Source organism: Molothrus ater, chromosome 1 (genome assembly GCF_012460135.2).
Source record: "Molothrus ater isolate BHLD 08-10-18 breed brown headed cowbird chromosome 1, BPBGC_Mater_1.1, whole genome shotgun sequence".
NCBI classification, from domain to species: Eukaryota; Metazoa; Chordata; class Aves; order Passeriformes; family Icteridae; genus Molothrus; species Molothrus ater.
In genome coordinates this window covers 29,318,164-29,341,839 of record NC_050478.2, presented here as the reverse complement: position 1 = coordinate 29,341,839, position 23,676 = coordinate 29,318,164, and the positions used below count along the sequence as shown (strand labels likewise).

At 36.0% G+C, this 23,676-nt stretch overlaps 1 protein-coding gene across 1 annotated transcript in view; it reads left to right on the top strand.

Moving 5' to 3' along the window:
• AGMO (alkylglycerol monooxygenase) overlaps nucleotides 1-21,090 on the top strand; it is a 187,019-nt gene extending 165,929 nt beyond the window's left edge. The window contains exon 13 of the mRNA XM_036379277.2: nucleotides 20,632-21,090. Coding sequence (XP_036235170.1) covers nucleotides 20,632-20,712 — 81 coding nt within the window. The 3' untranslated portion in view covers nucleotides 20,713-21,090. The remainder of the gene's footprint in view (nucleotides 1-20,631) is intronic.
• Nucleotides 21,091-23,676: the final 2,586 nt, after the last annotated feature.

Here is a 23,676-nt window from a genome sequence, read left to right as displayed (position 1 = left end):
AGGTAGTGAACTGGAGAATTTAAATTCTTCATTTTGTTTGTGGTTTTCAAGGAGCTGTACTCTCATTTCCTCAGCTTCTTATATGTGGTTTCTAACTGAGCCAATGTCAGACCTTCACGATTAAGACAACTAATTTAATCATTAGTGTACATGCTAATGTACAAGGCATGGTGGAGGGAAGGGGAGGTTAGGGAAGTCTGCCTCCTATTTGCATTAATTACCAGACACCTGGCTAGGCTTCTAGACATTTTCCAGGCTATCTCAGCACTTTCCAGGGCTTGTGGGGGACAGTGGGAACCACGGTGGGGTCTCCCCCTGCAGCACGAGATGCTGCTTTAAGTCCTGGAGTGTTATCACCGAATCTCACCGGAGGAATTCAGTCGGGAACCTGACTTTGCTGAGAGGCCCTCCAGGTGGCAATGCAGACAAGCTAACAGGTCACAGGGGACAGCTTGGAAATACTGAACTGAGAGGATCTAAAGTTTAGATTACTAAAGTGGACATTTTATTTGCGTTTAATATAAATTATCCATCATTTGGACAGGACTGATAAGTTTACTTAAATAACAACTGGGCACAAAAGAAAATGGATTAATTTGGTCTGTTTAATTCCATTAGCATTGTTGCTTACTAAGATTAGAACATTCAGATATAAATGTTAAAAAAATCATAATACCTAACATTTTAAAGACACTAAAATTAGTCACTTTGATTTTTACAATTGGTGCTTCGTTCTCTGAAGTCATGCATATTGGTAGCCACTTACTCCTTGAAGAATGAATAAAAAATACTACTTTTTATTATTTCATATTTATATGAATTTTACAGAGTTAAAAATATGCTTATAGTTATAACAGATGGAGACAGAACTTCTAAGTGAGTCAAAAATATTAAACATCAGGAAATAAAAGACAGCTAATATGTTTAAAACTTGAGATTTTTCAGACAACAAAATTCAGTGTGTATATATATTGCAAATTATTTATTTATCAAAAAACTCCAACTGGTAATGTTTCTTGTCCAAATTCATAATCTTTAACTTGCAAGAAAGCCAAAACCAAGGTCTTAGTAAGGAAACAAAAACTCAAGCCTAAGTTGCATGAAAGCTTTGAATAAGATTTTTCTCTATACTTGCTACAGAGATGTTGTGACAGCCAACAAAAATGAAAACAAGCTCCTGGTACCAACCTACAGGAATGGATTACTTAAATTACTGTTATTTTTATGATTATGTGCAAAAGTGATTAACTTCTGCAAAATGTCTCTATGTCTATTCCTTAGCATACCAACCTGGTAAGATTGGTTTGTCAGGGAAAAGAACTTCAAATGGGCTTAATCATCTCAATAAGACTTACTTGCCAAGTGCACCTATTTGAAGCTACCTGTACTACTTCTAAACTTTTTTCAGAAAGAAAGCATCTTCAGGAGTTTTATGAATGTATATCTGATTTCTTAAAGAATATTTGTTTCAACCTGATCCACTATCTGTTTGAACTGCACTACTGAGTTATTTCATGAAAGGAACAAATACCTGAGTGGCCAGTTTGAATTGGCCACTCAGATGGTTAATAGTGGTAAACCTCCACACCACTTTTCTGATTTGGAGGTGCATTGGGTTGTTGGTGTTTTTTGGGTTTTTTTTTTCTGAGTTACAAAATTTAGGATTTACAGCTGAAGTTTATAATATGCATTTCATTTTTCTTGATATATTGCACTTGTTTATGTAAATTTCTTCGTTTGTATTTCACTCTTACTTTTAGTTCCATGCCACACTGTTATTCTATCGATGCAGAAAACTTTTAAAGGAAATGTTATTGACATACATGATTTGTTTTCTTTTTTTTCTGCATTCATTAATATGAGTGCTGCTTCAGCTAAACATTCCATAAAAAAATATATACAATAAATCTTTTGAGACAGGTTACCAGGCCACACAATTATTTACAGAAACCACACAAATGCTCCAAATGGTAATTAATTTGTGCAAATAAAAAAAAAGACAAAATTCAACTATAATGCTGTGTCACTTAGAATATATTCCTTCTAGAAAATTCCAAGGCACACTCTAGGCTACATTAGAAACTTCAGAAACTCTGATATGGAAAATCTAGTTCTATTTAGGAGTATGTTATTAGATTATAGCAAGAACATAAAGAGAAAAGCTGGTTTATGCATCAATGACTTTTAGGAACTCTAATCCCATTGTATATGTACTTCTTTGAGTGTCACCATGGCTTCCCTGATCTTTCTGTTGTATATGTGTTGTAGATTTTCTGATTTTATTACAGACTAAAGCTTAGCACAGTACTTGAGGAAATATTATACCTTCTGTTGTGTTCTGCAGGCTTTTCGGGACAAAATATTTGTGTGTTTTCTTATCACTATGTTTGTAGGAATCAAACTTGTTTCCAAAAGTTCTTCCTGTCATGTTTCTAATATCCTAAACTCCTGTACGTTTGTGTTCCTTATTGTGGAATTGATATAGGTAGTGGATTTCCAGAGTGTGTGTATATAATGTTCTCATCACTATAATAACTGAGAAGGATAACAATCCAAGTTCCACCCTGATCCATCCTGTTCCCTTCACATACAGGGCACTTGTAATACTCCTATTTGTCCTTTAATGCCCTAGCTAGAGAAAATTACATCCTACCTGCAAGCTCCTCATTTGCAATTCATTCTCTGTCCAGGATTTTATTTTGCTTTGGTTTTTGGTCTTTTAACACAACCTGAGTTTTTAGTCACAGTTTTCTGCTAGGCTTTCAATGGCATACCAATATAAAGTAAAGGTATGATTTTTTCCCTATGTAAAGACAACATATCACTTATAAAGCAGTTCAATGATGTGAGTATATAAATCTTTAATAGTGTTTTCATTGGCTAAAATTCTTGCTGACCTTTTGCCCCATAATTCATTTGGGTGTGTTATCACTATCCACATACTCATAGATGTGGTCCAATGTGAGCTGTCCAAGAGAGGAACTGGATATTTGAGGGGTGAGAGTCTCATACAGGATACGTACATGCATGTAGGTCCTACACCAGGTGGGATGCCAGGCCAGGCTGAGTGACCAGATAAAGTGATTGAAGAGGGAAGAACTAAAACCAGCAGGGGCTTATTGTTTATTCTAAGGCTGTTGCCGGTGCAATTTTTTGTGCAAGAGCAAGATGTCAAGTGTAACAATGGAAAGAAAAAAATAAAAAGAGACAACTGTGAAGGGAGTCGTAATCATCAGTGTTTGAGGAGTATTTTCCTTAGGGGAGCAGCAAAAATGAAGTTATGAGAGTTCTACTGCTGTTCAGGGGAAGAGTCAAGTGGGCTTTAGAAGTTTATTTGTCATGTGTCCCTTTTAACTTCTCTAAGCTTAACAGGGGTTTTATACCAACATGCAGATGTTGCTGACATGTTAGCTTTTTGTTATCCCTTTAACATTAAGAAGATATTAATGATTCAATATGAGTAAATAAGCTTCCTTATGCTGCTCTTTATCTATGAGACAAGAGTTGATTCTTTCTGAATGGTGCTTCCTGCATCCATATGTTGGCCCTGGTGATGGCACATTGCAGGTCTTCTCTTTCCTCTGTATGTCAACCTAAAATTCCTTGCATTCAGAGCTTTATTTGAGTGAGCACTGGTAGAGTGGTTTGCCTGCTTGCTATTTCTTGAGAAATAGGAATTTAGTCTCAGTCCATAGAAACATAGAATCAGTTAGGTTGGAAAAAATGTCCAGGGTCATGGAGGCCAACTGTTAATGTAGCACTGCTAAGTCCAACACTAAACCCCATCTGTAAGCATCACATACACATATCTTTTAAATACTTCCATGGAGGGTGACTCCACTGCTTTCCTGGGCAGGTTGTTCCAGTGCTTGACAACTCTTTTGGGAAGAAATTTTTCCTAATATCCAATCTAAACCTCCTCTGGCACAACTTGAGGCCATTTCCTCTTGTCTTACTGCTTTTTTTCTTGGGAGAAGAGACTGATCTCATGCCTTACTACATCCTCCTTTCAGCTGTAAAGAGCAATAAGGCTCCCCCTGAGCCTCTTCTTCCTCCAGACCAAAACAATGCCAACTCCCTCAGCTGTTTCTCTTAGGACTTGGGCTCCAGACCCTTCACCAGCTCTCTTGTCCTTCTCTGGACTCGCTCCCACACCTCAATGTCTTTCATGTAGAGAGGAGCCCAAAACTGGACGTAGAATTCAAGGTGTGGCCTCACCAGTGCAGTGTACAGAGGGACAATCACTGCCTTGGTCCTGCTGACCACACTGTTGCTGATACACACCAGGATGCCATTGGTCTTCTTGGCTACTTGGACACATTGACAGCTCATATTCAGCCAGCTGTTGAGCAACACTCCCAGGTCCTTTTCCACTGGGCAGTTTCCAGGCACTCTGCCCTCAGCCTGTAGCGCTTCCTGCAGTTGTTGTGACTCAGGTGCAGGCTCTGGCACTTTGCTTTCTTGAAGATTCACCTCATACAGCATACAGTTGGTCTCATCCCATTAATCAAGCATGTCCAGATCCTTCTGCAGAGCCTTCCTGCCTCAAACAGATCAAACACTGCCTGTGATCTTGGTGTCATATGCAAAGAGACAGAGAGTACACTTGCTCCCCTTATCCAGATAAAGATATGGAATGAAATTGACCCTGTCTGAGACCTAAGGAGCACCATTGTCACTGTTTACAAGCTGGATATAACTGCACCATTTTTTTTGTGACCAGTCATTCAGACAGGTGTTTTTACCGAGAAAAGAGCGTGTCTAAGACATGAGCAGCCAGTTTTTCCAAGAGAATTCAATATTTATGCCACAACATTCCCACTCAACGACAAAGCTGTAAATTTCCAGCTGATTATATCAGCTGGAGAGTCAGCATTGTTGGGTACTGGTAAACCTGTGTGTTGTTTTGCCTATATGCCAGTATATAAAAAGGATTGTATTAGACTTGATGGACCAGATGTTGAGTCAACTGGAGAGGCTGTTCTTGGAGGCTTCTTAGGTACTGCCTTCCCAAAAGTTGTCAAGTTGTCAGGTTTTTAGAGGGTAGATGTCTGCAATACAGTAGGACGTCTTCATACGAGGTTAAATGTGTGTTTAACAAAGATAAAATCAAGTATGATGCAGGCACATAAAGGATTTGTAATAAGACATGATCTGCAGGAAAAGAAGAACCCATACAGAAATAGCCAGGTAATTTTGATTAATAAATCTATTGCATAAGATTTTTGTGTAGCAGAGGGGATGAAATGTATTGAACAAAATTATTTCTGTAAATCTAAACAAAATGTATATCTTACATAAACATAGAAAAATGTATACCTTACATAAACATAGCAAAGCTTTTTGTGGAGATCAATCATTTTCAACTGTTTTTTTTTTAAATGCTAAAACACCCAAGAAAGGATACTCAAATCCAGAGTTAGATCTTTTAGGTTGCTAATTTCTTCCTCTTCTCACCTCAGTAATAGGATTCAGTTGTATTAATCCCACATGAGTCTCTGCATTTTGACAGAGTAATGATAGATATATGTCTTTACCATTATTTCCTAATTCCAGATATATGTGTCATACTATAAATTTTATTTCATTTTTAATGAACTACAGATTCTGCACAATTCCCTGGTTAAAGTTTTACACCATCAGAATGGAACTCTTACTTGATTTGGTTTTTAAATTATGTTTCAGTACAGTACTTCATAAAGAGAATACAGGGTTATGGAGATAAAATCATTAACATAGGTCTTATTGGTTTTGCATATGTCTTTTTACTCTAAAATTGTTCAGCTATATTAAAGATATATAAATAAATGCTACTTCTTTCTATCTCAAATTTTCCAGACAATTACATTTCAGTACTGAGTATAAATTCACATAGGATGAACAGACTTGGAATTCGTAAGACTGACAAACCACTGGGCAAAATTACAAAAACTACAAAGAATAAATTTTTCACTTTCCGATTATTACATGTTCTTGTTATGAATGTGTGTGGGAGAACAACTTAACAAGAGGTCCATTCAAGGCCTGTTTTGGAAACCAAATACCATCAGAAAGTGGCCTTTTACCATTGTTGCAGCCTTTTGGAAGATACTAGGTCCAACTCACCCCGTGTGGATGAAGAGAACATCTAAGAGTCACTCTTCATGTTCCAGTTGCTCAGTATTTTAGCATGGCTCATAGCCCAATGAGCACAGGAAAGCAAATTGATCCAGTTCCTCATCTGTGGATTAGAACCAGCCCTGTGAGATAGTCCCACAGAAAGCTGCTAGTTACAGATAGAACAAACCTATGCATCTAAATTACCTAATTGTGTGGGTTTGTTAATGAAAAATTCATGGTTGTCTATTCAGAAACACAGGATCTGTGTTCAGAATTTTTTGGTTCTTCTTCACTTTCGTCTCTGTTCCTAAATACATTTACATACAACTGTTGACTGCAATAAGTTTTTTTGAATCTATAGGTAGCTTGCTCATTTCTTTTTCTCTGATTGGCAGCAGGTGGAGGTGCTTTTAAGGTAACTTTTTTAACCAGTTAGCTTCTCCTTTATTCAAAAATAAAGGAGCTGTTCTCTGATGGTGTCATTATGAAATCAGTACTAAATTCCTTAGATAGACTAATCTTGTGGTATCTGACAGTATTTCTTTAACAATCATAAGACTCAAAGCCATATTCCAAGTTGTCTGTACTAGTCTTTCCTCAGATTCCATTATCTGTCATCACTACAGATGTACCTGTGATTTTTCTATAAGATTATCTTATTGCTGAGCTATTTTACTTATTTGGACATCATTTTTTTAAGGTGTGATATTTGTTCTCATTGCTGAAAAAAAATTGGATTTCTTTCAGATTTTCAGCCTTAATGCTGTATTTTTAATGTGTGTCCACCTATAGACTTCTGTAAGATTATTTTGTAAGAGTTGTAAGATTAGTTCTTATATCACATATGTGTATAAATATAAGAATTTGTCAGAACTGTGTCTACACTTCTGTAATCCTGTTTCCTTCCATTCTCTTGCTCTAGTGATTACAATGATAACTCACTTGTTTTCCATATTTCTGTATGATTCAGTATTTAAGTATGCAGGCTTACACAAAAAAAAAACCAGTGTGTTTGTATAGCACTGCTGAAAAAATGATATGGCTGATATGTAACTGCAAAAAGCTTCTATTCTGAGAGAGCTTGAAGGATGTAAAAAGGGAGGATAATTTCAGTAAATATGAAAGGATTCATTATAAATGAGTTTAGGAGTAGAAAAAAATTAAAAGGGCTAGCAGAGAAAAGTATTTCAAATAACTAAACTAAAACTAGAGATAAACATATTACCTAGATTAATTAGTCTTTGGAAAAACCTCTTTGATTCTTAATGAACAATTGGAAATTGTTTCATTCTTACTTTTAAGTAGGTAGTTAGGGATTGATTTTTATTGTTGCAAAGGGATGCTTTATTTTGGGCAGACAACTGACTTTTTAAAGACCTCTGTCAATTAGTTTGGAGAAAAAAATGGATGATTGCTCACTTTCTAACAGCTGGAGTATTAGTTTCTATTTTAAAAATAATGGGACAAGAAAGCAGAAAGATCAGATACTGGTGCTTTTGGAAGTGCAATACATGAGTCAAGGAGTAAGGTATGGTAGAATCAAACTCTAGTGTATAATACAGGGAGCAAAATTCCCATAACACCTTTCCCTGTTTGAAGAGTTTTAGGCAAGGTGTAGCTTAGATGCAGAAGTTTTTTTGTTGAATTCGTGACAAGCTCAGACTTGCTGGCTTGGTCAAGTGAAACCACTTTCTTCCTCTCATTCTTTCCTAGAAGGATTTGGCCATAGTCCATCTTGCTGGTGGTTTCTCTCTCTCAGAGGGGGGCAGAGGCCTATATGGCTAAGCTATGAGATCACCACCTAGAGAAGATCTAACTTCTTATCCTTATGCTTTAGAAATATTTTATCTTTCATGTTGGACTTGGCTTCACCAGCTTTAAAGCTTCTCTGGTTTGAAGGAGCGCTCAGACACTCAACAACAATACCTTTGTGGAAGTGTCAAGCCAAAGCTATTGCTCTGTACTGGCTAGGAGAGACGCTTGTCTTTTAGGGCAAGAATATTGCAATGTTCTTTGATCCAGAGGTGATGTGGAAAAAGGTGTCTGGTGTTTAGGTAGCAATCAAGACATAAATCCCAAAAAATGTGGGGGATTGAATGTAAGTGAAAGAGCTTGAAGGTCTTGATAAGCAATTGGGTGGAGAGGGATTGCTCTGAGGAAGAGTGGTCAGTGCCTGTTCAAGCAGCCTGATGTGTGAGCATCATTCAGAAGGAGAGAATTCGTTCTTGTGGAGAGAATACCCTTTTGATTGTCTGTTGGGAAAAATAGCACTTTTATAGAGCTACTCTTTCCCAAAGCACTTTCCCAAAGATTTTGCAGACTTCAGTATTCTCTGCTTACTTCCCTTGTTGATAGACAGATGTTTTTCCACTTCATAGGAAAAAATGCTGTAACAGGAGGGGCAGGCACTGGCTGCAGGTAGCAAACAGGTGTGCAACTATGAATGAGATGGATAGAGCTGTCCTTATAATAAGCAAATAAACTGGTGAGCTGTAAGTTTAACTCAGAGTGCTTCTGCTGATTAATTGAGCAATGAATAACCATTAAATCCAGGAGGTTTGCAGTCTTATCTGTGTGCTGTTTTGCTGTTTACCTAACAGCTATGGCTATCTGCTATACAGTTTCCACTTATTAGTTCCACTTATTTACTGTGTTTTAACTGGACTAATTAATCCCATTTAAGAAATACTTATGTAATATTTCAAAAGGTAGAACTGGAGGAAAGTGTTGAATAGTGGCAATATAAAGGTTTCAAACCAGCTATGTAACCTGTCCAGAGCAGAAGCATAGACTTTTGATCAAGTGTATCCATGAAAGGATCTTTGGACATAAATATGTATAGGCAAAAAAAACAGTATCATAAGCATCATTCTAATGTAATTTAACTTCAATGAAATTTGTGAGGTAGCTGATGTAAATACAATTCTGGGTCAAATCAGTTTATAATAACTTAAATATAACAACATAATAACTTTGCAAAAGTGTTTTCTTTGACTTCAGACTTACACTGGGGATAACTATGGCCCTGCAATGCAAAATCAAATCCACATTGTGACAATCAACCTACTGTCCGATGGAAGAAACAAATCTTTCTAGAAAATGCATGGGATATATGTATTTTATATATCCTTTTGAATTCTATGTATGTATATATTTATATTCATACAGACTTCCTCTTCTATGAGTTATATCTTTTCAACAGTTAAAAATTGTCTAATTTCATATCTAGGGTAATTATCCTGATCACTAAATTTCAGCTCGAGATGGGAAGATGAGGAGCACTAACACATGCTTTCACATTTTCATAGTTTGAAATCCTGAAAAAAATCAGTTTTGAACACTTTTAGTGTTTAGGCATTCAATACCTGTGCTGCCAAGGTTTATTGAAAGCAGCTGGATGCCTGTCTCTGTCCTCCCCCTTTCTTGGGACTACTGCCAGCACAGGTAGTCAGAAATGGAAAGAAGAGAAATATTTGAGCATCTGTGCTCTCTCCTCTCTCTCTCTCTCTCAGGAAAACATCTGTGGCTTCCATAGGAAGCACTCATTTTTTTCCATCAGCAAAGACTCTGGATACCCTTGGGTCCAGTTTTGGCACAGCAAGCCAAGAAGGATGCAGTTTATGGCTTAAAACTTATGAGAGAAATCATTCAGGCAGTCCCATCCCTGGCAGAACACTGAGAGAAATTCCCCAGGCTGCAAGCCACATGTGGGTCTCTGACCTTTTATTAGCTCACCATGGGAGAGGTTAACAATTGTTGAGACTTGAGTCCTCCCTTTAACATACAAATACAACAATACCAAATAGCCTTTCCAAGATGAGCATATTCAGGGCACAACGTGCTTTTTAATGCAGGGTCCAATGTAGGGGGGAGAAACCCCAAAACAAAACCTCAACCCAAAAACTTAGAACTATTAAATGATATGTTGCTATAAAACTGAAGCCTGGTTTGCTATTTTTTCCAACACTCGGCCATTGTTCATATTACTGTGATTTGTGACTTTTTAAAAGCAGTAGAATCATGAGACAGAAAGAAATTCTCACACCATTTTTAGCTCTTCATGTGGCCAGCACTATGATTTATGGAACTAAGATTGCTCAATAGCTGGAGTGACATAAAAAATGCATGAAATTATCTGATTCTTAAGGATGTCTGTTGTATTTATCCAAGAACATTTTTGTTGAGATTAAAAAAACAAAAAAAGGATTCATAATTATTGATATGAGGGTTGTCAGAACAAAAACACAGAAGGCCAAATCCATGTCTTTTTGAAATGTCTTTGTCTTCTCAGAAATTGCTGTAGTCAATGAAACTATCTTGGATTTTAGTAAAATCAAGACTGGAAAGTAACTCTTTTTTGGGGAAACAGAGTCACCAGCTTTTTGCAGCTAAGAAACTACAGAGACTAATAGTCTTGCTCTATGCTGTGTAATCTATGGCAAAGTATGCAGATTGAATAGCCCAGCATTCCAGGCTTTTACCATAATTACTTGATTACTCTTTCGGTCTTAAAGGCAAATTATTTCTACTATGCAATCCTGTGGCTTTAGTGTAGAGTATGCTGAGTGTGAAATAGGAGCAAATTAGCTCATGCTTCTGCCATCAGCCTTTGCAGCTATTGTCTGAAGAGGCAGTGCAAGCTGATCTCTGAATGTTATAGTCCTGTGACTTCTCTGATGGGAGGCAGGTTCAGCCACATTCAATGCCAGAAACTGAGCGGGGAGGGCGGTGGTGGAAAGAAACATCAGATTCTGCTTTTCATACTTTTACTAAGGTGACAACCACATCTGAGACTGAAATTGGTGAAGTGTTGCACAAGGTTGGTTATTGCAAAAAAAATAGTTGCTAAGTCACGGTTGCACCCTGTTCAAGGCAGACATATCTTTATTAACCACTGTTGGCAAAGTAGATCTGAGAAAAAGTTATTTAGAGGTGGAGGGTGCTTTTATATTCATTGTGAATAAACAGAAATACCAAACTGGCAGAGATCCCATCAGAAAGATCGAGTACAGCTGCACATAGACACATGCCTGTCTAACTATTTACAGACCAGCTTCCATACATAGCTGATTCCAATGCTATACCATCCTTAACCCACCCATTATCTAAGGAAAATTTTAGTTAGAAAAGGCTTTTGTTTTGTTTCCATTACCCTAACCACTAGCTTATCATCATTTATTTTTGTATTAGTCTTTTACATGTCAAAAAATTGATCTTTCTCCCCTCCTGAGTATTTTTGTTTGTTTGTTTGTTTTCTCAAAAATACACAGCAGAATTGCTTCAAGCTTTCCTACAGGTCCATTTCTCTAAATCTTTCTATTATTCTTGTAGTCTACTTCATTACTATATCCAGCTTATCTATGTCTCCCTAAAGACTTCACCACCTTTCAGTCACTGAATCAGTAAATTAAGTGCTTCTTTTATATAATTCATATATAAAATATAACATAGTAACATATATATGTTATATAATCGTTATGAATAAATCCTTCTGTTAATATCTTTCACATTGATACTGACATCTTTTTTGTATCAGCATTTTAGTTTGAGACATGGTTTGTTTGTGAACTACTCTAACTCAAATTTGTTTCTTATATACTCCTTATACACTCTTTTTTCTTATGTGCTCCTCCTTAATGATTATTCCTCACAGAATATTTGTGTATTTGGTTTCTCTATAGTACCTCCCATCTCTACTCAATTACATGTTTTCTTCAGCATCTCCAGATTTTTAAAAAACTATTATGAATCTCACATTTTCTAGGAAAAGAGAAATATTTAAATTTTTGTCTTGTTTTTATATTTTAGAAATGTTATAATATAAGTGCCTGCTTTTTCATCAAAATTCTGGTTTATTTTTCACTTTGTGATTCAATCTTTAATTCTTCCTTTCTGGGTGTTTCTTCTCCAACTTCATCTTCCATACAGAAGTTTCATTTGGACCATAATCCCCTAGTTTTCCTATTAAAAAGTCACATAGATTACTTCCATGAGCCTTATTTTCTCTAACCTAATAAACAATACAACTCTATTGGCTTGACATAATAAGTGGGAATATTAATTATTTAGCTCATTTGAATACATTTGTGGCTAATGTCAATAACAACTTCTTTTATATAATAGAAAGATGATGAGTTTTTGGAATAAATGGGAGTTTCCCCAGGGAAGAATAGAAGCAAGAAACCACACCATAGGAAGTCTTGAGACCAGGGAAGAGAGACACCAACAGCCAGGACATCTAGTTTTCCATGTAAAGGCTGGATCAACCTCAGTATATTTTTCTTCTTTGTGAACTTAAAAACTTAAGAACAGTCATAGTTTATTGTCTTTGGCCTCAAAAGAGGGCTGGCCAGCAGCGTTACTGTGTTCCACCTTTAGTGTGGACATGTGCCTTCCATGGCAAGCCTTTTCCTTTATGGTATTAATGACTATTGACCCATTTCCTTCATTCAGAAATTGGTTGATTTAATTTTTTTAATGCTGAGAACAGCCTTCTCTGTTCTTCATTTTTCAATTAAAGCATCAATTTCTCCTTACAACATGTTGGCTTTAAGAGCAGTCTTCACCTAGAGTGAATTTTAGCCTTGATCTTCCCCTGTCTGTCTTGAATACTTTTCTGGTGTTTGTTCACTGTACTGGAAATCCCTCCTGCTTGTCACTCAATTTTTTTATCCCTCTCTGCACATTCTTAATCCTTTCTTTCACATTTGCCATTAGACACAGAAGCCAGCTTTTCCCCATCACGTCTTTTCAACATCTGCAGCAAAGTTTTTCCCATCAGTGATCTAATGTCTGTGGGTTATGCTTAAAGGCTGGGATTACTTTTTTAATATTTTTCCCCACATACAATGGAAAAATTTCCATTTTGGAGCTCATAGCTAGTCAGCCTTCTCTCAAGAGGATATTTAGTATACCCGTGAGTGGAAATCACTTTGCAGCACCTTTGTCAGAGCTCTTTAAGCTGACTGAGCACTCTTGGTTCTCTTCACCACCTGCCAAGGTGGTTGTGCACTACAGCTGCACTCTGAAATGAAGACATCCATATAGAAACAAAGAATATTTTACTCCTGCTAATGATGGAGAGATTAGACACTGAATTGCTTCAGCATAAAAGTGAAGTTTGTATTAAACTGAAATAAAAATTAAAGGACTGAAGAGATTGGAATATGTCTGTAGATGCCTCTTTGGAAAATATTACACAGCCAGGTACTATCTTGTCCAAATTCTGAAATGTTATGTTTAGCAGTTTTTCTTCCATGTTCAAACTACCTTTTTTTTCCCCTGTAGCTGTAATTTTCCTGTATTTTCAAACTAGGATTAAAGCATAAAGGAGAGCTCCCTTCTGCATTGCTCCTTTAAATGAATTTGTCCCATCTTTTAAGTAAAACTTTTTTCAAAGCAGGATTAATCAGTATGGTACCCAAACATTGCTTATAGCCATGACTATAGAAAAAACCTACCCTTACTCTTATATATACATACAGCCTTTCTCACTTAGAATACTGAATTTAAAAGCATTCAATTATTTAAGCTGAAGAGAACAATATAAATTTGATAAAATATAAGATATGTCCTGTTATCTATCAATTAAAGTAAAATGAGCTTTATATTTTTTTTAATAATGAAGACTAAACTGTTCTTTACATATACATTAAATAATATTTTGTGAAGTGAAATGCTTCTTTACAGATATCCATTTGACCCTACAAGTTGTCTTTGAGCTAGAAGTGATGCAGTGGGGTATATGCAATTATGTTACAGCTGCTGGCAGGTGACGAGATGTTGCATCTCAATGGATACAACTCCTGTTAAAATGTTTAAGATAAAAAATTCAACAACTTTAGCAAAACTGAGACACAACTACCTCACATATTTCATTTCTGCAATGAATGACTCAATAACTCTCTCAATCTGATTTGGCCTGTTTGCCTGCAATAGATTAAACAGGTATGTTGCCTGGTTGGCTAAGGTTTTCATTTTGTTTTGCCATCAGTTTTGTTAGCTTCTCTGAAAGCCTTATTTTTAATTGTTGATTAAATTTTAATTTAATTGTTGATCTCATAAAATATTTGAGAAAATTTCCATGGCTCTTTTTTCTCAAATTTGGGGCTAAATTGAGGCTGAAAAAATTCATAACATTTAAAATACAAAAGGTGACATTCAGAATTAAGGTCTTCTGAAACTGTTGATCTTGTTTTTCAGAGCTGTTTTGTCAGAAATAAAACTAAAGCAATATGAAAGAAACTCTAAAATATTGTTGTGCTCTAGAATTGCAAATTATAAATTTTGTTCACAGGTTTTATGAAATTTTTAAGCTCAGAGGATGATAGAAATTTTCTAAACAGTAAATTTCTTTTTTTGGAAATTAATTGCAAAACTATGAAACTGGCTTGGTTCAGAAGTTATTTTAAAATGTTTTTAAATTATAAAAAGAATTTTTCTCTACTTTGAGGTCAACTTAAAATAGATAAATATTTTAGGAGGCTCAAGAAATTTATAGATGGAATTAGGTAACACTGAGGAAAGTATTCTCAGATATTTCAATAAAATACTATGAGACAAATTTTATACTGAAGAGATACAGAGTTTATATTCATGTTAATGAGTATGGTGTTGATACTGTCTCCTTGCATTAGCTCATCACAAGGTGAAGATTTAATAATTATTAACATATTTTTTATTTCCTATTCATATGACTGACAGGAAAGCTTCCCACTTCAGTAACTATTTTTGTCTTTTGGGGAATGAGGTAAAAATCTTCCTAATCCCGGTGCTTAAATTGAGAATTATTCTGTGACTCAAGAGGAAAAGTATATCGTAGGTAACAGTTCAACAGGATACATTTATCTACACAAGCGATTTGAGAGGCAGTGGCCTGGCTTCTCCTGAGTGAAGGACATGATGCCAGATAACATGCTGCTTGCACAAAAGCCATTTTAGGTCTAAATATAACTGCAATAGCACTGCCTGTGTAAAAATCCCCACGTATTTAACTGAGGAATGTGACTTACTAGCTTGTGTGCAATGCCAGGAAAGACAGAGTCAAGCTGGTGCTGTGCTGAGATTTAGCAGCTTATGTGCTTGCTAGCTCAGGCATCTCTGCAGTGCACTTGATTTCATACTGGGGATGTGTCCAGCTGTGAAAGCAACTGAGAAATAGATATTCTCTCTCCAGATCTTTCTTTGTCTTTCCTGGGTAGGTAATATAAGCCTTTTAAGGTATTTGGGCTTTTGCAGCCTAAGTTTTCATGCATTATCTAGCTTTAGAGTCTCAGACCAAATTTTAATAGAAGAAGGAATGTTTAAAATATTTAACAGAATAAGAAGGAGGTGTATATATCTCTTCCCTATTGTTTTCTCATTATTTGTTAATAGTGAAGTATAAAACCAATGAGATATGTCATAAAAGAAGAAACCACTCTGAGTGAACTCTCAATCTGCTTTGAGGGTGTTGGAAATACTTGGTTAAACCCTGTGTGTGCCACCAGAGTCTTAATCACAGAGTTATAGAATAGTTAGGCTAGGAAGGGACCTCTAGAGATAGTCAGGTTCCACCTTCCCTGCAGTGAGCAGGGACATCAGATAGGCACCTTGTTCTAGGTCAGGGGCATGCTGGATCTCTGCGACCTGCTGAAGGTCTGTAGTCTGAAGGTGTGTCATGAGCCCTAATGGAGAATTTCCAAACATCTGCTGCTTTTACAGAAATCTTGAACAAAAGCTGTGAAGCCACTATTATTGTAGCTGTCCCTGTTCCCTTGTATCCACAGTTCCTTCACCAAAACAAAGAAAAATTAGCTTCCCACTTTCTTCTGCATATATTTCCAAGCATAAGGGGGTCATCACACAGAAGAGGAACCTTCCTGTTTCCTAGCTTCCATCTCTTATTATTGCCACTTTTTTTAAAGTGCAATCTTCTTGGTCTGTGCACTGTACAAGATCAGTGATTTCTGGATTTGCTACTAATGTTATGGCATTTCTCTACTAGCCTCAGACTGCTCGTCTCCAAACATTGTACTGAGAATGAAGATACATGCATTTGTTATCCAAATCCTGACTTGCAGAAATAGTAAACATCTTCCTCTCCTTATGAGACATAAATTTTCTATCTCTTCTGTGTATTTCAGCACCTGTAACAGTCATCTGTAGAGAAATGGGGAAAAAAATACGGTATTGGTGAAAAATGCATCATTTGTGTACTTGTGAAATATAGAGTAGTTTGTTCAATCATTTTGTTATTAATATTAAAAAAATTTCAGCCTTTGTATCAGTTTATGATCTCCATCTTTATTTTGAAAGGACAGTGACATTACCCAGACACAGTCCAGACAGAGTCTCAGATGAAGTCTAAAAAATTACATTATCATTACTGTTGATGGTATAAAGTTATATCTCGTACCTGTGAAGAAGCCATATCCAAATTTGTATATAAAGAACATAAAAAGAGCCTTAATCATGTTTAGTATCAGTTAAACTACTCTAGCATTACATTGGCAATGCTCAGCATCACATTGAGAGGACTAATTGTTTATCATATTTACCAGTATCAGGTCCACTCTATGATGTGACCAGCAAACTTAATGAAATATGTTGATGTGCTGATCTTCCTGAGCCATCTCCAGAGCTAAGAATACATTATCCAGCACAGAGGTGTTCAGAGAATTCAATATAATAAGCCCATTCATATGATGTTGTACCACAGAAGTTGTGAATAGCAGTTGCAGATTGTCTCTTCAGCAAAATTTGGAGCAAACATATCAGGGCAGAATCTGAGAAATGTCAGAGAATCACTGAATAATTTAGGTTGGAAAGAATCTGAGGTGGTGGTTCAAGACTCTTGCCCCTCCTTAAAGAAGAACTATCTTTGGATATTTGTCTACATTTTTAGACCAATGTCTAAAGCCTTCTAATTCTATCCAGATGAAATCTTCAGGAGAAAAGAAAGACGTCATGTCTAGGCATCTCAGATATACAAAGACATTACAAAAGAGAAAATGGCAGAAAACAACATTAGTGTTCAGCAACAAAGCTAATCATGCAGAAGTGGGTGCCTGAATTCAGCTAATGATTTTAAAGTACTTTAGAGCCTAATAAACTTCGATTGCTCCAGTGGGAATTTCCTGTGAATAGCAGACTCAGTCCTGCAGTCAATCCATTAGTTAAGCCATCTTTGTTCTTGTGAATAACGTTATTTGCATTTCTACAATTCAGGGAGAGAATATGGGCTGTATGGAAATAGACTATATGAAAGGAGGTAATGTAAATATTTGTGCTCTTCCAGCAGTCTAAAGGACAGGCTATAATTAATCTGTAGTTACTTGAACAGGTAAATGTAACAAGTGTTTATATTGAAGTGGCAAAAAGTTTGCATTTAACTTGGCTAAATATAGGGTTGTGAGAAATCCTGCTTTTAGACTTCTTCCATATATGAATTACTGTCCACAGTAATTTTTCATTTTAAGACAGAAGTGAAACTATTGTTCTTATGTCATATTGTTGGTGAGAGAAGCTTTGTTCAGTGTAAAAAAGAAAAAGGTATAATACTAAATTCTCTCTTTTTATTTCAAAACCAGATGAATTATGAAACCAGTATGTGAATATTTTTATCAAAGGACAAGTATTAGTGGGTTTGGACAGTATAAGAAGGAATGAGTATTTCTGTGAAAATAATTTAGAAAATGAAATAATCCAAAGCCAAACAGCCAAAAAAAACCCCTAACCCATTCACATGTGAGAGTGCCGAGTAGAAGATACAAAATATCTGCACATAGGATTCAGGAAATATGTTTTCCCAAGGGCATTAGAAAAATACTGGTCAACTATAGTTCAGCTTGCCTGGTGGAATGCTCTTTGCTGCTTCCTGCTGCCCACACTATTGTCTGCTCAGAGTTCTGGCACGTATCGTCTCAGCTTTCCATTCCTGACATCACCTGATTGCACAATTCATTCAAGTGGGTCAAGCCTTGTAACTCCAAAATATATAGCAGCAATCAAAAGAAACTGAGCTCCAACCTACCCAGCAAGTTTCTGCTTGGTAGCCCCATACAGCTGGCTCTGCTCAGGGCAGGTCAGCATTACAGCAGTACAGACAGCCAGAATTGCTGTCGTGCAGGCAAGGATGTGGCCCCTTAATTTTTTATCCTGATTTTTGGGTTGTTCTTAGCCCCTCCACCTCCCAGAGCCTTGCAGCATTATTGTTTCCCGAATGCATTATTTCCATCAATTATTGGCAGTCCTGACATTGATAGGCAGTGAGTCAATACTTTTATAGAATTGATATATTTTATAGAATTGAAATATTTTATAGAATTGAAGCCAAACTAGTTTTTCAGATCCACGGTGTGCAGTATGTGATTTTGCATTCTGGATAAAATAACTGCAATTCTAAATACTTCCCCACAAGCATTGATTGCATGCTTTAGGAAATTCACGGTGAAGAATTTAATTAAGAAGGAAGAAACTGCATCACTTAATTTAAAAAAGAGAAATTCACCTGAGATATTTTGTTCATTTTCAGGCCATAATGGCAATAACCATCTTTAGCTGAGGACATTTCCTGGGGCTTAATGGCCCATGGCTGTGCTTCTTCAGGTGATCATCATCATGTCCCAACAGTCATTAATCCCCTACGAATGCCCTGCACCTCAGTCATTAAGTGTGCTTCTTCTAAAAATACAATAGTTCTATATTTAATGCATCTTCCAGGAATAGGGATGATCTCTCTGAGGTGAGGAATGAAATAAGTTTATTAATCTGTCAAAGAAGTACTAATTATGACAAGTGGATAAGTTCTGTTTCTGGAGATAGACAGAATTTTTCCACAGTAAGAGCATGTTTTATGTAAGTCATTGTTTTATGTACATCACAATTTATACTCATCTCAATTGCATAACAGCCAGATAAGAAATACAGATAGTTATTTGCATTAGATTTTTTCTGCAGAGCATCTCAGCATAGAAAAATCTCACCAAACACGCAGTTGTGTGACTGCAGTGCTGCTTAAAAAGACTTTCCTTTCCATAGCTGTGAAAATAGAGCTATACAGCTTTACAAGGTGTTTGTGATAATGCAAGAAAATAAAAAGAAGTTAAATTTTTCATTCCTGAAGTCTGAAATTCTTATCAAAAAATCTTTTGGTGAGCACTTTATGAGTCTTGCCTGCAAATAGGACTACAAGTACAGTGCCAATAGCATCATCAGAGGTTTTAAACACACGAGACAGTCTACCCCTGCTCAAGTAGAATTAAAGCCTTAAATGAAAATAATTGAAATTCAGAAAAAATGAATGAGAATTGGGGGATTTTAGTTGTATTTTACTTGAATTTTACTTACTTAATTTACTTACTCCTACATTGTGTTTTTTTCATCTTGTGCTACTAAATATGCATATTGTACACCTAAAGTACACATTGCATGAAGCCTGTACCTGTCCCAAAAAGATTCTGAGAGCGATCAGAGCAGACACTGCCTTCACTGAGTGAAAAATTAGTACCTTTTGGGTATTATGATAATTTATTATTTATGCTGGACATTCTGATCCCATGTACTTCAGTGAGTGACTGTCTAGATGAAGACAGAAGTAGACCTTTGGGCCATGCATTATTAAATGTCGAATGTTAAATTATGTTAATGTTAAAATTAGAGCTCTCCTAGTCAGCACCTTTAGATTAGAGATTGATCTGAAAAAAGAATTATTACAACCTGACTCAAAATTTCTTTTTCAAAATGTTCAAAAGCAAAAAATCATATTATTAAAATATCTTTCAGTATAAACAAATTATTTTGTTTTACTCATGGAAAAAAAATCACTTACTCCAGTAACCAATAACAACTGCCTACATTTTGCAATTTTCCAAGTTAGAGAAATTTTTCTATGTGAAAGACAAAAGTTTATTTCAGAAAATGTTAAATACAAAATATCACATGCACCCATGTGCATACATATTTTATCTTGCTCCATTGTGGGTTCTAGACAGAACTATCACCTAATTTAGACTTTACTCTGAAATCTTTACTACTCATCCTAATGCAGTTTTCAGCAAATAGATTTTGAAAAAAATTATTAGATCTCTCAATAAATTCACCAAATAAAAAAAAATTAGGTTGCAAAGAGCTAAGGATAAGATAAAGAGTATTGCACTGATAAGTTGTTTACAATCTACCTTATATCTCATCCTAAACAGCAGGTTGGGGAATAAATACTTTTGTATTGCAATTAGAACACTTCTTTTGCTATAGATCCTGTTTAAGGTTATTCATATCTTATCATGCCACTTATTGTGTCAGCATTCTTCAGATCATTTGTCAAAATTCAACAGGAATGTCCACAATAAAGAGTAGTAGAAAAAAGAAAGCAGCTTTTTCTAAAGTGAATTTATCAGTATACCTAGAATTCTTAGGGTTTTTTTCTCAAATTCTCTGTTTTCACCCATTCATTATGTTTACAGATCAAAAAAAAACTAAAAAGAAAACCCCAAAAAACCAAATCAACCTCATATAATGTTTCTCATTCTCATTGTAAATTCTGTGTTGTAGGTCTTGTTTTCCCTCTGTGCTGCATTCTGGGGAATCCAAATTATGAAGCGGATCACTTCATTCAAAGATAAACACCACTGAAAGAGCGGATCTAACATCACCTTAAATGTGGAAACAGCACTTCAGAATAACCTTCTAAGTTCCTTGGAATTAATCAACCATGAATCATGCTGTATTGCAATCAGTTCACTTATGATATGAGAGATTTGTGATTTCCTATGAAGGTTTGAAAGATTCCTAAGGGAGTATAATAATTTTATTTGATTTTTTTAAAGAAATATTTAATTTCTTCCCAATTTAAATCAAATATTCATGCAGAGCATAGATTTTTGCATTCGTAGGATTACAAATTCTTCAAAACCATGTAAAACTAATTTAATTTTTGCAGTGATTTTGTTAGTAATAATATGTGAAAAGTATTTTTCACAAGAGGAATAATTAAAATCATATCTGATGTAACCTGGTATAAAGTGATTGACTGTCTCCTTATTGAGGCTAAACATAAACATATGTGAATGTCATTTCTTCTGCAATGATTGAATTACACCAGAATCTCCATGTCATGCCCAATTCAGTGTTCATAACATACAGCTACATGAGGATGAGTAGTTGAGGCAAGAAAATGATTGAAAACAGCATGGTAAAATAACTTGACCTAGTATGAGTTGAAACATCTTCAATAAAGTCGGCAGATGCATGCGTTGTATAATGCAGACATGCAGCTTAGGCTGAGTTCTTTACAGAATACACCTGCGTTGCCAACTTCAGATAGTGATCAAACCAGGATTTACACACGGGTATCCCACTGACACTCACGTGACAATATATTTGCAAGGCTGGGCCCTTAATTTCTGGTAGTTTCCTGCTGGGTGATGTCAGGGGAGATGCATGTCTTGTCTTTCAGAAGCTGCTGGAAAGATGGTGTGTACTAAGATAGGAAAATTAAATACAAATGGTAGAGGGAGTCTCCAAACAGCAGGACTGGCAAAAATACTGGATCTGGGTTGTTTTTCTTTCCTCACAGTCATCCAAATTTTTTTTTGGCTCCAAGCCTTTTAGAAGTGCTTTAAGTCAAGTAGCTAAAAAATGGAGTCTGCCTTAGATGCTTCAAACTAGTAATAATACCTGGATTTAAAAATGTGTTTGTGTTCTGCTTTTTTACCCATTTCATTTTTTTACCCTTTTCATTTCATGGCAGTGTAACAGACATCTCAGATTTAGAAAACCTACTTTGAATTGACTCATATTTTCAGTCTCTAGCTGTAACAGATGCTACTGTCCATGGAAAGGGATGTTTCTAATAAATTTTCAGAAACACAGTAATGTTATTTATATAAAATTTTTGCACTGTCTATTGATAGTATCATCTTTATTGTAAAATAGAATCATCAAAATGCTTGGATTGCAAGGAACCTTAATGAGAGTTTATTTAATATATAGTCTTAAAAAATAACAGAATCTGATTCTAGAAGTACAAGAAAATTATCAAGTTCTTATGTGGCCCTGTGAGTTAGGACACCTATATTTTCCAAATTTGTCACAGTGATATGGTCAGTTTAATATAACAAAGAATCATATTGAAAGTCAGTTTCTTTATTGAAATAAATCCTTCAAAGAGACAGGAGCAGGAAAAAAATTTAACATTTTATGAATTTGAAAACTGGAAGTTTTGGAGGGGCAACAATGAAGAAGAAAAATTAAATTAATTTAAAGCTGTCCTAATGAATATCATGTATTTACAAGAGGAAAGGAATGTGATTTCAAGAGCAAGTATAGTATGTGTCTGATGAGGACAACCTAGTCATTAAAGCAGAGGCCAAAAAAATTTCTACTTTCCAGGGGCTTTTAGATCCAAATTTCCTGCTTCCAGGGACTTGCTATCGTGTACAGGTTATTTGAAAGCAAGGTGCAGGAGAGGAGCAGCCTCCTGCCATTGCATACTGATCAGTAGGGTCTGAGAACAGCTCCTTTGACTGAAGGCTTGAACAGACTCATGGTGGGTGTCCAGGATTCCTGTGCTTCACAATAACATCACCCAGGTATGTATAAGCAATCCTTTGGCTACAGACTGAAAGCTAGGATTTGCCATTCTTGGAGAAGAGAGTTCCAGGGACAAGCTCTTAGAAACACCTTTGCACCATTCTTTCAGTGGCTATGTGGTAAGTAACTATATCCCTGTCAACTTGCTTGTCACAAATTTTTTAAAATATAAATTATATAATATTTTAGGCACCTAAACCACTACTGGATCTAGTTTATGCTATCTTTATATCCACTGCAAAGAGTGAAATAATTATCCCAAAGGAGTCTGGGTGGGTGTCAGGAGACTTTGGAGACCAGTTGGCAACTGAGTTGAATTATGTGCAGTTAATATATATCATGCAGTTAATTCAATTAATTTAATGCAAACTGCAAACAATGCTCACTGCTACCATGATATTCTGATGAGACAACCTTCTCCCCTCAGTTTTTTAATATCCCACAACTTATTTCTTCATAATTTGACCATGTTGCATGGCTTGAACAATCATATGGGATCAAGTGAAATAAGGTAAATTATATGAGGACAAAATATTGATGTAGAACTAACAGATATTGTGTAAGTAGCTATCTTTCTTTCGGTAAACCACTCTTTCAGGTCTCTAGAAAGAAAAATGTTCTAGACTAACAGGCTAGGGCTAGCCTCACATGTCCAAGCATGAAACTTCATAAATAATGTTTGCAATTTGCACTATTGCATAAGACTTCCTTTTGTTCTTGTTTGTTATTAAACTCCCCAGTGATGCACCTTAGGAGAAGAATGTGGATAAACAGAACTTTTTTTCATCAAGACTGTTAAAAAGCCATTCTCTGCTCCTACCAGCTGTTGTAAAGTCACATCCCTACACATGGCCTTTCCTGGACTATGTACACAGCAATATCAAGTTACTGAAAACCCAGAAGTAAGCAGCTGAATCCTGTGTCACTTGAGACCTGACCCTGCATCATTCAAGTCACTGAAAAGCTTGCTGCTGACCTCAGGATCAGGGCAGAGCATTCCCTGTA